We start from the raw sequence: 16,504 nt of genomic DNA, 5'->3' as shown, positions 1-16,504 counted from the left end.
TGTAATGTGGTATCTGACTAATATTATTTTTTTTAAACTAAGCTCTTAGCATCAACAACAATAAAACAAAGAAGCCTCTGGAAGCATGCCTAAAAGAGCAGGTAAGTTTGAAATTACTTCATAACATGCAGCGGCTAATCTTTGTGAAAAAGAAATGTGCTATATAACAGTACTTGCAGATTATATAATATTATTTAGAGTCTGTACTTTCATGTCTATATTTCTTAATTCATTTTGAACTGTGTAAAAATGTCAAATTAAAAAACTTAAATCATTTGTTGTTAACATTTTGTCATGCTTTCGAAAAGTTCAATTATTTTGATATGTTGATTAACATACTAAAGCACATGAAAAGTACTTAATTATAATTTTAACTGTAGAGTGTTATTTGATATTACATTTGAAGTTAATATATTTTAAATGTACTAATTTGCAACTTAATATGTATGTATAATTACAAATATATTTAAATACGACATAAACAATTTCAATAGAAATGGCATGAAAGTATATTTTACTTTACCATAAATGCTTGTCAGTACATTCAGCATAACTTTAACCATATTTTAAAGACAATAGAAGTAATTATGAAATTAAATATAAAGATGCTAGATGTACAAGTCAGTGGGTTCAACTAACTGCATTTCATGTACATTTATAATACTTTTAATTTAATTGTAAATAACATGCAATTAATTATTAATCTGAAAACATTAAATAATTTATTTTCATTTTATTTAAATTATAATATTTCTGTAATAAGTTCTGCTTTTAAAAGTATGTTAATGTTTAATTTTTTCACAAGGGTATTCTGACTCTAAATGCATCTAGATAAGTATGAATTTTGAACACATGCACTAAATATTTTTTTTTTTCTTATTTAATCAAGAAGTCTAATTAACAACTACACTGCAAAAAAAAATATTTAAATAAATTTCAACATTAGAATAAAAATAATGTGTTGTTTTGACTTAAAGTATGTATTCGTGCTTGACCTAAAATATTAAGTTTAGTTTAGTTTAGTTAGGTTGGATATTTAATTTATCTCAACAAATTTTAAGTTGTTATGACTAATTGCAGCAACATTTTTTATTATTACAAAATATACATGCATAACAAAGCAGAACAATATTATTTAAAAAATATTATTATAAACTATTCAACATGTTGGTAACATCACTTTATAATAGTGTATGGAAAAATATAAATTCCTGTCATTATTTTCTCGCCCTCATATTGTTCCAAACCTGATTTATTTTCTGTCTTTTATGGAACACAAAGGGAGATGTTTCATGCTGCTCCACACCTCGAAAAAGTTTCAAATAATACAAGAAAAAGAACCATTAGAGTAGCCAAGTGTGCGCTATACTCCAAATCTTCTGAAGTCATATACAGATATTTTGTTAATAAACCAAAATGATAATAGAAATGTACAGAAAATATTCCCCTCAACTGCAGCTCTCAAATGCCATTCTGCATATTTGAACTGGAGTGTTGTGTACTGTAATTGCCAAACATATTCAAACCAAATTTTTTAAAATCTGGCTCTGGGGGTGTCAGGCGTTGCAGGAGTAAATCCAAAAGGAGAAATGCACAATGCAGAATGAACAATAAACACAGTATTTAATGATCCAGGAAGCGCAATACAAAGACACAACAAACATAACTTTAACAAAAAACGGAGGAGAACACAGGACTTAAATACACAGAGGATGATGATTAACAGAATGGAGAACAGCTGAGGATTAATCAAAAACCATAGTAACAAATGAGATCTCAGGCATTGACAATGACAAAGAAACTAAACAAGACATTGAAAACATGAACATGACAGTAGCTCCCCCTCCCGGAAGGCATGTCCTCGCACTGATGAAAGTTCCAACTGTTGATGGAGGAAGGGTGGGGGCATTAGAAGAGGACGAGGATCTGACTGAGGAAGACACCACAGAGACAACGATCCTAGGAACTAGGGATTGAAAAAGGTGGGAGAAGTCAGGGCAGAGGTAGGATAATAATCCAAAGCCCAGCCAGGACGAGGGCCCACGGCAGAGTTGACGGAGGGAGGAGCCATGGTGGAGATTTGGCCATCGACACCAAAGGGATGATGGACGGAGATTGAGCCGAAGGATGTGGAAACCTGGGCACAGACAAAGAGCCAGTGAGACCGGGCAACACCAATGGCCCTGGAGGCCGAAGCGGAGCCATACTGACAAGCATCCGAGGTGAAGCCAGGGTGCCAGAGGACTAAGGTGGAGCTGGAGGGAAGGCGGAGCCTGACGGGGCTGAAGGAGTGGACGGATGAAGCATATCTGAAGACCTGTAAGTCCATGACACAGGCAGAGCGATGTCTTACCAAGACGGAGCTGGAGACACGTGAGAGCCCAGTGGTGCCGCAAGGACAATGGTCCCCGGTGAAGCCGAGGGACGGAGGAGCCAAGGTGAGCCGACAGGTCGACTGGCCAGGTAAAGTGACAGGATAGATGGCTGGAGATCCGTTTGATTAGGCAGAGCTGGAGACTGGAAGACCCAAGGCAAATCCACACAGCAGAGTGGTGTCAGGGAAGGAGCAGAGGGATTGATGGGAAACAGCCAAGGCGGGGCCAAGGAACTGGCTGACTTTGGAAGAGGAGGAAGGAGAAGGAGACTGGGTGGGATCTCTGGAGACACAGGATACTTGAAGCTGGGTGGGACCAGTGGTGACAGGAGACTTCGGAGATAATCCTCTTCAAAATCCTCATACACATTTACAGAGGCAAGCTGCATCGCACTTTCAGCAGCAGGAGTGTTAGCGGTGCTTTCCTCCATTTCTCCTACTCCACTAGCACTCCTACTAGGACGGACTGTGTTGGACGCTCAGTCCATTCTTCTGGCTCATTCATCGTGGCAGGCCCTGGCTCCACGTCTGCGATTGGCTTTCTCTCTGTGCAGAGTTGGGTAGGGGGCTGGCTGGGCTCTGGATCTGGAGTGGGGCTGATGTTGTCCTCAGTGGGACAGATGAATGCTAATCCATTATTCACCAACACCCTCTCCACAAACTCTCGAAATTCTCTCTAGGACCAACACCAGCCAGGCATACCTTAAACTGCCAATTTAGGCTGGTTAGAAAAAAAAAACCACACGCGGGTAAGTCGGGGAAGGTGGTAAGACAAACCAGGTCTTGAAAGTCACTGGTATGGTCCTCGAGATTCTTGTTTCCTTACTCTAGACAAAGCAGCTTGAAGGCCAGCAAGTCCATATTTTAAATCCTTATTTCGGTCTCGTGTTCTGTCAGGCATTGCAGTAGTAAATCCAAAAGGAGAAATGCACAACACAGAATGAACAATAAACAATATTTAATAATCCAGGAAGCACGATACAAAAACATAAATTTAACATGAGACAAAGAACACAGAGAACACAGGGCTTAAATACACAGAGGATGATGATTAACAGAATGGAGAACAGGTGAGGATTAATCAAAAACCATAGTAACAAACGAGAACTCTGGCAGTGACAACGACAAAGAAACTAAACAAGCCAATGAAACTGAACATGAACGTGACAGGGGGAAGATTTTAAGTGAATAATGACATAAATTTCAGCCTGACTTCAGAAGAAAGAAGAAGACTTGGAATATAGCGCACAAGACATATGGACATTCTTTTATGGTGTTTTCGTCCTTCTTGACATGGTGATTGAGTTCCTCTGAAATGAAAATAAAGCAAATGGGTTTGAGACAACATGAGGGTGAGTAAATAAAGACACCATTTTCATTTTTAGTTCAGATAACTTGTGTTCAGATAACTGTGTTTTTTTCCCCCCTAGGGTTTGGTGATGTGGAACTAAGGATATTGGTTATCGGGAGCAGTGGTACATCTCAGTTCCTTCTCACCAACTTCATTTTGGGAAGGGAGGAGTTCTCCGAGAATGTTTTTAGCATTACAAGCAGCCAGAAACATGTGGGAGAGTTTGTAGGACGACGGGTTGCAGTAGTCAACGGACCGAACATGTACAACAAAGACCTGTCCAAGACCAAGATGAGGAAAGAGCTGAGAAGATCAATGTGTTTGACGTCTCCTGGACCTCATGCCGTACTCATCGCATTCGACCTGGAGAAGATCTCCCCTAATGACATGAAGACTCCCAAGCTGGTTACAAATAAATTTGGGCAGAATGTTCTAAATTACACAATGGTTCTATTGGTTTACGACGGGCATCTGAGAGGCAGAGAGCTTAACGAAAAAGTCATGCGAACCGACTGGCACCTGTGTGAGCTTGTGGAGCAGTGCAACGGCCGCTATCACGTCTTCAGTAAGAACTGGAGGAACCAAGCTGGGAACAGGGAGCTCCTACATAAGATCGAGCGGATGCTGCAGGCAGTGGGTGGACAGCATTACATTAACCGATCTTACAAGAGGGCAGAGGACAGCATCAGAACCGAGGAGAGAAAGCTACGCAAGAAGAGACACTCTGAGATCAAGAGGACGTGCCGGGAACTGGAGGAGCAGTTTCGGGGGGATGAGCTGCGCTGGCAGATGGACAACTACAATGCAAGTGTTGGGGCAGAAATCAGGGACAAGGCCGAACTGCAGAATAGCCGGCTCAGGACTACACTGGCTGTGGGACTAGGACTTGGGTTTGTTGCTGGAGCAACCATGGGAATGATCGTGGGCTCTGTGGAAGGGCCAGCAGGAATGGTAGTGGGAGGGGCAGTGGGAGGGGTTGTGGGCGGGGCATCGGGTGCCGCTGCACAGCTGGCCATTCAACACTTGGATGACAGAGTGGGATCCCAAACAGCCAACTTTAATGCAGCTTTTATTAACCGCTTCTTTCGGGCACCTCCGGTCTGAATACAGAACGTTTTTTGTTTTTTTTCCTTTTTCTTTGAAGTGTGTCTGGAACTGCAAAAATAATCCCTGCATCTAAATATGCCTACTTCCTTACTATATAGTATGCAGATAACAGTATGTGAGATGCGTAGTGTGTCCGAATTCATAGTATTCATAAATTATAGGTGAAAAGTACCCGGATGACCTACTACTTAAGCAGAGATTCTGATATAGAGAGCAACGGCCAGGTTCAGGAAGTAAAAGCTCCATTTATTTTCACCATAGGGTAATTGACTTTTAACAATAACTTTTAAACCTTTAATGACAGATTTGTTGTGACCTCAGAGGTTGTTAATTGGTGGTATAAGCATTTGTTGAAGCCATCTGTTCACATTATTTCAGCTTATTTTTGAATAATTGTTTTTAACAGCAGAATTCGTGGTGAGAGAAAATTCCACCAATCAGAGTCGCGGCAAGCAAATCGCACAAAAAGTTTGCAGGGAACACCCACTAACCCACTTTATGGCAGTGAAGCAAGGCAGTGAGGTCGGAAGTAGTGACAGATATGTCTTCTGTATTGTGACAAACTGTTAGCCTAGAAATCTAGATGCACCCTAGTGGCAGCAAATTTAATTTTGCAGTGTCGTCTAGCAACTCTCCATTGGCCGTCAGGCCAATCACATCATGTATAGAGTCGGTGGGCGGGTGTAACATAATGACGGCAGAGTTGTGACGATTCTGCGTGAATTCCCTGCTACTTGAAAACAAAGATGGCTGCTGCTGCTGGCAAACAGCGGTGCTTCGAATTTGGCTTTGGCTGCGACTCTGGAAGACTTGGAGTTAAGCTTTTCTTTGAGAAAAGAACAGCACTAAAGTCATTCTTAAAAAAGGAGGATGTGTTCGGAGTTTTGCCAACCGGATACGGCAAAAGTTTAATCTATCAACTAGCTCCGCTGGTGGGAAAATGCTCTGGTTGGTTTTAGCGCTATTCTATTGCGTGCAGAGGGAATTTGAAAGACAACCGTTTATCCCGTCCCTCGGATTGAGCCCTGCCAGTGGTGTGTTCCCAGACCCAACATCTTTATGTGGGTCTGGCTTGTCAGGCTAACGTACTAGCTAATTGATCATTGATCGCTAACAACCAGCCCTATCGGCAGAGATAACAGAATTAAAATGGGACTTGTTTTCAGTAACGTTACTTGTATGTTGGGTGTAAACCAGGGGTGTCAAACTCAGTTCCTGGAGGGCCACAGCCCTGCAGAGTTTAGCTTGAACCCTAATTAAACACACCTGATCAGCTAATCAAGTCCTTCAGGCTTATTTGAAAACTGCAGGGGTGTGTGTTGAAGCAGGGTTGGAACAAAACTCTGCAGGGCTGTGGCCCTCCAGGAACTGAGTTTGACACCCCTGGTGTAAACAATGAAGACAATAAAACAGCATATATAAAATAACATATGTATTCAGATATGTGTCACAAACAAATGACACAGAACTAAAACAACACAATATATGTAAAGAGTCCTTAGACTGGTAAAAGCATAGAGTCCATTGGTTCCATACCAAAAAACAGTCCTGAGGAAACTCAGTGTATAGATGTATATATGTATATGTGTATTTATGTCCACCAGTGTATAAAAAATCCAAAGTGCAAGTGCTAGTTCTGGAAGGTGTCCACAAAGAGTCCTTCACAATCCAAGCAGTAGATGATTATCAACCTGAGCCCCATTTAGGTGTCAGGCCTTGATATTCCTTCTTCTTCTTCCTTAGTGTTTTAAGGCATCCAAAAAGTTGCATTACTGCCAAAGGCTTAAATATTAGGCCATGCTGCACCTTTTATGCTTAGCGTGTGAGAGGCTGCTTCCTACGTCCTGTCATGTGCTTGTGCACAAGAGTCCCATTCCTTAAAGACAAACACCCCTTTCTTAAGAGTTAAAATGGATAAGGAAACACGTAAAACCATTTAAAACTCTTATACACAAATGTACTGTTATATACAGAGAGTTAAAAACATGTCCCTTATTATGTGGCAGTGTACATAATCCGAGTGTGAAAGATTATAGAAAAATAATTAATAAAAAAAAATAAAAAAACATATATATATAATATATATATATATATATATGCTCTGTGTTAATCTCTATGGGAATTTTAAAGTACTAATATTACTAATATGACAAAAAAAAAAAAAAAAAAAAAAAAGGACTTCTCTTGCACAAAATGGTTTCACAGTATTTCATCACACTTGTCACGTTTACTGCTCCGAGACACAAAGGTTGGGTATCCAAGTGCAGTTTATTTGAAAGGGTAATCCAAAGACAGTACAATAAACAGGCAAGAGGTCATAAACACACAGTAAGCAGTCCAGAGCACGGGGCACGGGGACACAGGCTAATAGGAAAATCCAAGAACAGGCAGAGATCAAAACCATGAACAAGGGACCTACAGACAGAAAGCTCAGAGTTGCAGTAGTAACACTACTTTGCAATGAATGATTGAGATAACCAGGCTTATATAGGGTTAGGTAATGAGCTAATGAGACACACCTGTTATGGTTGACTAGTCCGGGTAGTGGGTTATGGGTAATGTAGTCTGAGATGATGTATCAATAGTTTGGGGTGGAGTGCCCTCTGGTGGCTATCAAGGGCAGTCCAGCTGGTGATCGTGACAACACCTCTGGATATGCAGTAACAGTATATAACTACTTTAGTGGTCATTTGACTGTATAATGTTGCATCAAGTAGAATAAAATATTAAATAATTAAAAAAATAGAATATTTTTAATTACATATGTTATAAAAATTTACTGAAAAGTTGAATTGGTCAATTGTATTAAATTGTACATTCTAGAATTGTCTTTTGTGGATTGTCCTCCTTTTGCTTTGCTTTTTGCTGATGATTATGTTGTCCAACATTTTTCTGTTTTTAATAAAGCTACCTTGCATGTATTGCTGTGTGTTTCAAGACAGTAGATTTAAGCCAGTATTTTGAATTAATATTTTGAATATTTTTTTTTACATTTTTAAAGTTTTATAAACAAATTTGCTATTTCACTCAAAGTAGGGGCCAGGGGTGTGTCTAGGGGGAGGCTGGGGGAGGCAGTGCCTCCCCTAGGATAAGCCCTGGCTCCCCTGAAAAATGATCTGTCCATCTGATAATAAATTAGATAAGAAAAATGTTCGCTATTTTTACGCTAATTGTGATCTAAGGTGATGTCTTGTGTTCTCCTTCAGATCAAGGTTCATAAGGGACCGTTCAGTATTAATGGAATGGACCACCGGTTGAAAATAGGGGAGGGTCATGTCTTTTTATTCTTTGTTGAGGGGAGGGTCACCCAACTTTTGTATTCATGAAAACAGCAAAAAGTGGCTTGTTTTGTGCATATTTTCCATCGCTAGCAGATGGGTCTGACCCAACAAAAATCCAGTTTGGCGCTGTTTCAGGCATACGCGCTCAGAAAAAAATGCATATGTCAGAACAGAATGAAAATTAAATGTTTACCCGGCAAAGCTTTAAAGCACAAGCAAATAATGAACTTCTGTGATTGCGAATAAGTGCAGTGTCCTGTGAGTGCAACTCTACCGCTGCATTAACATGTGATGTGAATGTACGTCGAGTTTTACAGTATTGGGAGTGAGGCGCCAGAACTGCAGCTGAAAGAATGTGCGCTGTTGCACGATACTACAATATTTTAGTTTTCATGCTTATTAATTGTGTTTCCACAACAATGTTAGTGAGTAAATCTACTGAAATGGCCAACATAACAGTGGAGTGTGATGTGTAAGATGAGAAAGCAGAGGTTAACGCCTGTTTCACACATCTGCAGTGCGTATGCGGTACAGCCCATACAGAAATGTATATGTCAATATATGTAAATTACATATATAATGTTAGTGCCCATGTATGTCTGCTGCATATATGAGAATATATGCAAAATTCATATATGTAAAACACATAGACATATATGAAACATATATTTCAAAATATATAGCAAAAATGGCCGTTTTCATGTAAGTGCCATATATTTTCCCGTATATGCACATAGGCTAAATGTGAAATATATGTAAGACGCATATATGTATACATGCATATATGACGCATATACATGCATATATGTACTTATTTCTATAGTACATACTTTCACATATATTAGGGATACAAACCTTATATCTGAATGCCTTGAAATTAAATGCCTAGTTGGAGATTTTGTCTATTGTGTGAATACCAAATCTAGTATTTTAATACAATAATGCAGTGTTTTCTGTCATTTTTGACAAATACATCCACAAAGTACCATAACCATATGCCACAGCTTTAAAAATGCATCAGTATCACATGCATGTGTTTACATACATTTATTAAATATGTGGAAAACAAATATGTATGTCACATATTTATAATTAATGTTGTCCATATAAGCGAGAAACCAATACTATGTAATATATGCAGATATATGGTATCATATATGGATGAACTCAAATATTTTCTTCACATGTTTGGACACATAAATGTTCATATATGTTGCAGGCATATATTGTGTTCTCAGATAAGTCAAATATAGATATATGTTGTAGTCATATATTGTGTTCTCAGATAAGTCAAATATATGTATATATGTTGCAGGCATATATTATTGTGTTCTCAGATAAGTCAAATATATGTATAGATATATGTTGCAGTCATATATTGTGTTCTCAGATAAGTCAAATATATGTATAGATATATGTTGCAGTCATATATTGTGTTCTCAGATAAGTCAAATATATGTATAGATATATGTTGCAGTCATATATTGTGTTCTCAGATAAGTTAAATATATGTATAGATATATGTTGCAGTCATATATTGTGTTCTCAGATAAGTCAAATATATGTATAGATATATGTTGCAGGCATATATTGTGTTCTCAGATAAGTCAAATATATGTATAGATATGTCATGCTATTTAAAATATAAGTACATATATGGCCATATATTACATTTTTGTATGGGAGGAGCAGCACGCGCTTTAGTGCTTTCACATATGCTGCGTTTGCAGTGCGTATCCGCGGCTGTACCACAAACATATAGGCCTACTCACTATTTGTATTTCAAATCCAGAAGTTATCAGCAACTTTTATTAAAAAAAAGGTTTTGTCAGCATTGCGATTCTCTTTGTACACATACACTCTTTAATAGACGTATTCACGTTTAAACACAATTTAAACAACGTATTATTCAATGCCTTACTAAGATTTATATATTAAGTTGCTCAAGCAAGTGGTAAAATATTTAACCATGTAGCCTACTTATATTAAAATCGCAAACATTTTAAATTAAAACTTAAAATTGACAAAAACAGCCGACTTTCACTCCTTTTCTTTTGCATTTAAATTTTAATACAATAAATCTTGTATGCTCATGTGCGTTTGTTTTGATCGGAGCAAGCCAACTGTAGCCTATCGTGTGGAGCTATGTCTACCGAGGTGGGTAATCTGGTAATACATCATACATGCGTGTGTGTTTATGTCGAATTCCCGTAAAGCAATTCGTGTTTCGCGCTCGTTCTCGTTCTCGCTTCTCACGAGACTTCCAATTTCTATCTTGCCGGGAGGTAGTCCCCAAGTTGTAAGGTTGGTTTTCCGCCTGGGAACGCTGGGGGGAGCGGGGAAAGTCACCAATATCACCAGAACAGGTTGTTTAACCATCCAAATGATTTCTAGACAGTTTTATTAAGTTAAAAAAGTTACCAAGTTCTCCTTTAAGTGACGCTACAGTGACGCAACTTCAAAGACATCACTCCTCATATAATTGCGGAATACATAGTAGGCCTACTATGACTACAGTAGCTTTCATTTTCACACGTTTTGTCGCGTACTTTTCTCCAAACAACTTTTTTGACGCACATTCATCAAGCTGTAGGCTATGGTGAAAACATGGGTATGTACAAATCTATAATGCATTGTTACAGAAGAAATTGTTTGAGAAAACGTATCATGCAAAAACGAAAGTTCACTAAGGGACTGTTCTAACACGAGAACACATATTTTGATTAGTAAATCATTGTTATGGATATTGGCTGCGAATGAACAAGCGCTTTTAATGCTGCACTTTATAGGGCTCGTCTGAGATTAATCTTGTGACTGTTATGCAGTTTTCATGTAGAAACTTGCGTGCTGACAGCTAAATGTATTAAGGAGAGTGACAACTCTGAATATAATATTTTGAACCCAGGGCCACCGCAATGGTAACAATAGCATTTTTTTTTTTTTTTAATTAGTAGTAATTTTCAAAATAAACAATTGAAAGGCGCTTTTGACAAAATACATATAGGCCTATATTTGTTTTTCTTCAAAACGAAAGTAGTGGAAAAAGGCAGGCAGGTCTGACCAATCAAAAGCTCCATATATAAGGAGCCCCGCCCTAAAGAGACATGGTTGTGGGAAAAACAATATGAGATGTGAGGAAACATAATAACAAGTCAATGCTTTTGCGTTGTCTCTCAATTTGCTCTATTTTGTTGATCAAAGAGGGGTTGTTATAGTAAGCATTTGTTTATTGAGGCTGGGTTGGATTTAAAAAAAAAAAAATGTTATACATATTTTAAAAATAATCTTTATGATTAGAGATATGTATCCTAAATACACGGCGCTGGCGTACATAAATAGGTAATAAACCAGAATTAGGAAATAGACCACGTAATAAAATTGCATCTGTATGCATAATATTTGTTGCTTTTTTTAGTGGGATGCTGCTAGGTTGGTGTGCCATGGACATGATCTTCAGAGGTAAGTTTCAGAGGTTATTGTCTTTCTTTTTTTATATATAAAAGTTATTATATTAATATTCTACATGCTTTGGAATGGTTGCTATTTTTAGATCTTGTGTTGTTGTAATTCTGTAGTAATTATAAAACTTAAAGGGATAGTTCACCCAAAATTTTAATTCTGTCATCACTTATTCATATTCACAGTCACGTATGTCGTACCAAATCTATGACTTTCTTTCTCCTGCATAACACAAAAGATATTCTGAAGAATGTTGGTAACCAAACAGTGTTATTTAAGTGTCATTCAGATAGTATTATAGTTTTTATGAATATTTTGAATTTAGAAGATCTTGACCAAAAATTGATGCACCTCTTTATGGAAATAAATGTTTTGATGCTTTTCCATCAAGAGGTGCATACATGTTTGGTTAAGGTCTGAACTCAGAGGTGCCAATTCATCTGTGAAAATGATTATTCATGCTCCCTCACAACCATTATTTCCCAATTTGAGCCTGATGAATCTGGACATTGTCATCCTGGAATATGACCATGTTGTGTCTTCTTACATTGTTTAGGAAATGAAAAGCTACAATGTTCATCCATTAGTGTTCCATCAGTTAGTGTTAGAAGAATTATTCTCAAACATACAACAACTAGAAACAAAAACAAAAATCACAGCAATAATGATCCAATCATAGACTCTTAAGCATTTGCCTAAATTTAAATCCAAACAGTGACTTTTTTAATCAATATATATATATATTTTCGCAGCTGAAAATAACTTCTTTTGTGGTTAGTTATTTTAGTTATTTTATCTATGTATAAATATTATTTGTCTTTCAAAATGTCTTTTTCATTAATAGATTAGCATATCCTGAATTTGTGAACCCCTGTCAGTGCTACTCTTAAAATGGCTGGAGTCAAAGGGAAATCTCTGAGAAGAGGGAGCTCTGAACATGAAAGACCTAACAGTGAGTTGATGAACAAATCAGAACATTTAAAAATGACCGTTAATATGATAAATAATGATTTTTTTTTTTTTACTTCATCTCACAGTGAGCAGTGAAACACCATTGAGGATGCTGGTCTTTGGCAGCTCAAGTCGTGATCAGATCTCACTGACACACTCTGTGTTGGGGCCAGACGTCTTTACGGCAGATGAAGTCAATATTTCAGCTACCAAGAAAAGTTCAGGGGTTGTGCAGGAGAGAAACATAACCCTGGTCAACACACCAAATCTTCAAGACAACGACTTGCCGGAGAGTGTGCTTCATAAGGAGCTCAGGAAGGCGGTTTGTTTCTCTTCTCCAGGTCCTCATGCTGTAGTGATTGTTCTAGACCCTTTTCATTTGACCTCTGACACTATGAACATACTGAAGCCTGTGGTGCACTACTTTGGAGATCGTGTCTTGAAGCACACATTGATTGTTTTATATCATGAGAGAGATCTGACAATTCTGTCCATAGAGGATGAGGTTAAGAAGAACAAGAGCTTTAGAGAGCTTGCTGAGAAATGTGTCCAGAACTACCTCTTCTTCAATGAAGAAAAAAACCGGACTGAAGGCAGCCAGAAGCAAGCATTGTTTGCCAAGGTAGATGATATGGTCTCGGAGCATGGCATGTTTTCAAACCCGGAATTTAAGGATGCAGAAAAAAGAATTCAGATAGAGGAGCGTTTCCTCAGAAAATCAAAGGAGAAGGAGATCAGTGAGATGTTTAAGGTGCTGGAGAACGAACATTCAGGGGAGGCATTTGTCAGTGAGTTTAAGAAGTATGAAGAAAAGATACAGTTGGAGTGCAGAGAGAAAGCAGAGCTGGCTGTCGCAGACAAGCTTGGCTTCACTGTCAGAGTTGTTGATTATGCTGTTGCAGTTGGAAAAGGAGCATTTGTAGGCGCACTTCTTGGATTTGCAATAGGACCTGAAGGAATGGCAGTTGGAGCTGCTATTGGTGCTGCTCTAGGTGGTGTACTTGGAGGTGCAGCTAATGCAGCGTGGAGCTACATTTACAATTCCTTTTCAGATGCCCACAAAGGGACTGCATAGTGCACAGAGTCAGCCTCTGACACCGCTGGATCTTCTACAGACTGTATAGGGCTTTTCACACTGGGCTTAACCCTGGGTTATTGTCGTTCTAAACCCCACTTTTAACCCTGGGTACAGGAGCGCTTCACTTGTAATTCAGAAGCGGGATTGGCACCAAGTTATACCCGGAGTTATGAAACTCTGCTGCAGAGCAGGATTAGAGGGTACTGCCTTACAATGGTTCAGTTCATATCTTAAAAACAGGTAATTGTCTGTATCGTTGGGTGAGTTTTCCTCTTCTTCAGCTCCTATTATTAGTGGTGTACCTCAGGGCTCCATTCTGGGCCCTCTTCTCTTTAACTTGAATATGTGTCCGCTGGGGAATATTATTAGAGTGCACAATATCTTGTTTCATATATATGCTGATGATAGTTGTACATACCATTGAAAGCTGGCAATTCATTCAACCGTTGTTGGACTGTCTTGATGATGTTAAAAAATGGTTAACCACTTTTTCTAACTTAATGAGGACAAAACAGAAATAATTGTCTTGGGTCCCCCGAGATTGAGAGTTAAGCCCCTTTCACACAGCGCTTTGAACCCGGGAAATTGCCGGCAAATTGCCAGAGTGCCTTCTGTGTGTACGCAAACACGACTCGGGATTGATGCCGGGATCGATGCCGGGTTGGGGACCTAGTAACATTGCCGTGTTCAGTCCCGGCACGCACGCTGTGTGAACAAAAGCCGTAATAATGCCTTGTCGTAGTGATGACGCTGGAGTGCGGAATCGTACCCCGGTCAAATCCCAGGTCACTTTATCCGTGTATTTTTCGGAATATCTGTGTGAAAGGGGCTATGGTCTCATTAATGAGCTTGGCAATCATTTCCCCTCAATTTCTTCCCAGGTCAGGAACCTTGGTATCATCCTGGACTCAGAATTATGCTTAAGCAAATTAAGCATCGGTTGTGAAGAATAGTTTTTATCAATTAGAGATTTCTTTCTAAATTTAAATATTTTTTGTCTTTCTAAGATTTGGAGAAGGTTATTAATGCTTTTATCACAAGATTTTTGTAATTCATTCAGTGTATTTTTTCACTGCTGTATACAGAGTCGGCAATATGAAAATGAGGATTTGCAACAATGCTAGAGGCTTTATGACCAGTCAGTGGCACTGACACCGCAATTATGCAAATAAGAACTTTAACCCAGGGTTTAGGAATGTATAAAGTTTGAAATGTCAGCTTATGAAACCCAGGATTAATTGTTAACCCTGCTCACTTAAAAATGTTGTGTTAAAAATAACCCAACTATGGGTTGGTGTAGCACCTTCCCAACTGTGGGTTATTTTAACCCAATGCATTGGGTTAAACTCCAGTTGGGTTAAAATAACCCAACAGTTGAGTTAAATATTTATTTTATGACCTTATTTTAATAAATAAAATACACATACAGATTGTTTATTTGTATAAAACAATACATATGTTTCAACAAATCTATTTTTAAATTACAAACTATATATTGGGGAGTCTAGCATTAATTGTGTACATAAATTCAAAATACACAAGTATACATACAAAACACATAATAAATTCAAAACCTATGCAAATATGTACACATTCACATTCAAAGTACACATTCAAAACCTACGCAGAAATGTAGAGTACAAAAATTGTACAGCACACAAAAATGAACACTAAATTTAAAACTACACATTAATAAACTATTGGTTAAATTATGAGCAGTGTGAAATGTAAAGCAAGATAACTCAATTTAAACAGAGTAGCCTATGACGCAGGGTTAATTATTTTATGTGTGAAAAGCTTTAGACGTCGTCTTGACGTAAGGAAAATACGTTTATCTGATACAATGAGTGATTTTGAGTCAGTGATCCTGAATTCTAGTGGTCAACAAATGCTTTAAACTGCAGCACAAAACCGTCCCACACCCAAGCTAGTTTGACTGTGTTATCATGATAGGGGAATAGAACGTAACATTCAGATATTAAATTGCACTATAGATGTGAGTGAGAGAACAGAAGCAACCATGACGTGTAGATATAAGTGGCAAAAGACATTAGGTTTTATTTATGTACACTCTAAAAAATGCTGGGTTGTTTTAACCCAATTTTGGGTCAAATATGGACAAACCCAAACGTTGGGTTACAAATGTAATTTAAACATTTAACCCAACGGCTGAGTTTGTCCATATTTGACCCAAAGTTGGGTTGAAACGACCCAGCATTTTTTAGAGTGTAAAGCTGAAGCCACTAGACTGAGACGCAGCATTGAGCTATTTACAGTATTTATCATAGACAACATTTTTTTAATGGTAAATCAAAGAACAATTCAAAACCAAACAAATATTTTCCTTAGGATCTAATTTCCAATCCTTCTAACCTGTCTACCAAAAGTAAAATAACAAAGAAATTCTTCGGTGTACACGACACCCTATATAATCTACTCTATATCTAGCTAAGGAAAGCACAAAAGTACAAGGGGTGCCACACATTCCTTACCTAATGCGCACAACAGACACTATACTGTATGCACACCGTGTATGTCGTGCAACCAGTTGTAACTTTCTATTTCAGGTTTGATTTCAAGTTCCCATGTTGTTATGTTTGACACTTTCAAAAAGTTTTTGTGGTTACCATTGTGCTGAAGAGGTTATGACAATAACTGTGCTAATATTCCATGACAAGTCATATCTTACTTATTCAGTAAATTTACATGTTAAGTATGTAATGTTCTCCATGTTCTATTCTAGCTGTTGAATTTAACTAATTGCCTGGTCCACAACTCAATTACTTGGAACAACCTTTTTCTTTTTGAGTAATTAACTTGATGTTTATGATAAATTAAGTTCCTCTAACTCAACATAATTTCATTAAAAAATAATAATTGAGTATTTTTTTTTTTAAAGTGTA

General features: G+C 38.0%; 2 protein-coding genes across 3 annotated transcripts; both read left to right on the top strand.

Moving 5' to 3' along the window:
- On the top strand, positions 1-4,829 carry LOC307168877 (GTPase IMAP family member 9; the record flags this gene model as incomplete). 2 transcript variants are annotated; one of them, XM_079889178.1, is made up of 2 exons in its annotated part: positions 1-101; positions 3,805-4,829. In XM_079889178.1, the coding sequence occupies exons 1-2, from the start codon at positions 86-88 to the stop codon at positions 4,827-4,829; spliced, it is 1,041 nt and encodes a 346-aa protein (XP_079745304.1). In that variant the 5' UTR covers positions 1-85. The 2 variants fall into 2 exon arrangements, with proteins under 2 accessions (XP_079745304.1, XP_079745303.1); XM_079889177.1 differs by lacking the exon at positions 1-101 and adding an exon at positions 3,685-3,726.
- A 5,621-nt stretch (positions 4,830-10,450) lies between these two features.
- Positions 10,451-15,829, top strand: LOC307155231 (GTPase IMAP family member 7). Its single transcript, XM_079865793.1, has 4 exons — positions 10,451-10,724; positions 11,529-11,572; positions 12,417-12,524; positions 12,610-15,829. The coding sequence occupies exons 3-4, from the start codon at positions 12,464-12,466 to the stop codon at positions 13,596-13,598; spliced, it is 1,050 nt and encodes a 349-aa protein (XP_079721919.1). The 5' UTR covers positions 10,451-10,724; positions 11,529-11,572; positions 12,417-12,463; the 3' UTR covers positions 13,599-15,829.
- The last annotated feature ends 675 nt before the right edge of the window (positions 15,830-16,504 follow it).

This window comes from Squalius cephalus (assembly GCF_949319135.1).
Source record: "Squalius cephalus genome assembly, chromosome: 1".
In the NCBI taxonomy this organism is placed as follows: Eukaryota; Metazoa; Chordata; class Actinopteri; order Cypriniformes; family Leuciscidae; genus Squalius; species Squalius cephalus.
The sequence above is the reverse complement of the archived record's forward strand: the minus strand, read 5'-3'. Positions and strand labels throughout refer to the sequence as shown.

Coding starts and splice junctions, on each gene's coding strand:
- LOC307155231 (XM_079865793.1), top strand. CDS start 12,464: ATGGCTGGAGTCAAAGGGAAATCTCTGAGAAGAGGGAGCTCTGAACAT. Junction 12,525..12,609: donor TGAACATGAAAGACCTAACA/GTGAGTTGATGA, acceptor TTCATCTCACAG/TGAGCAGTGAAACACCATTG.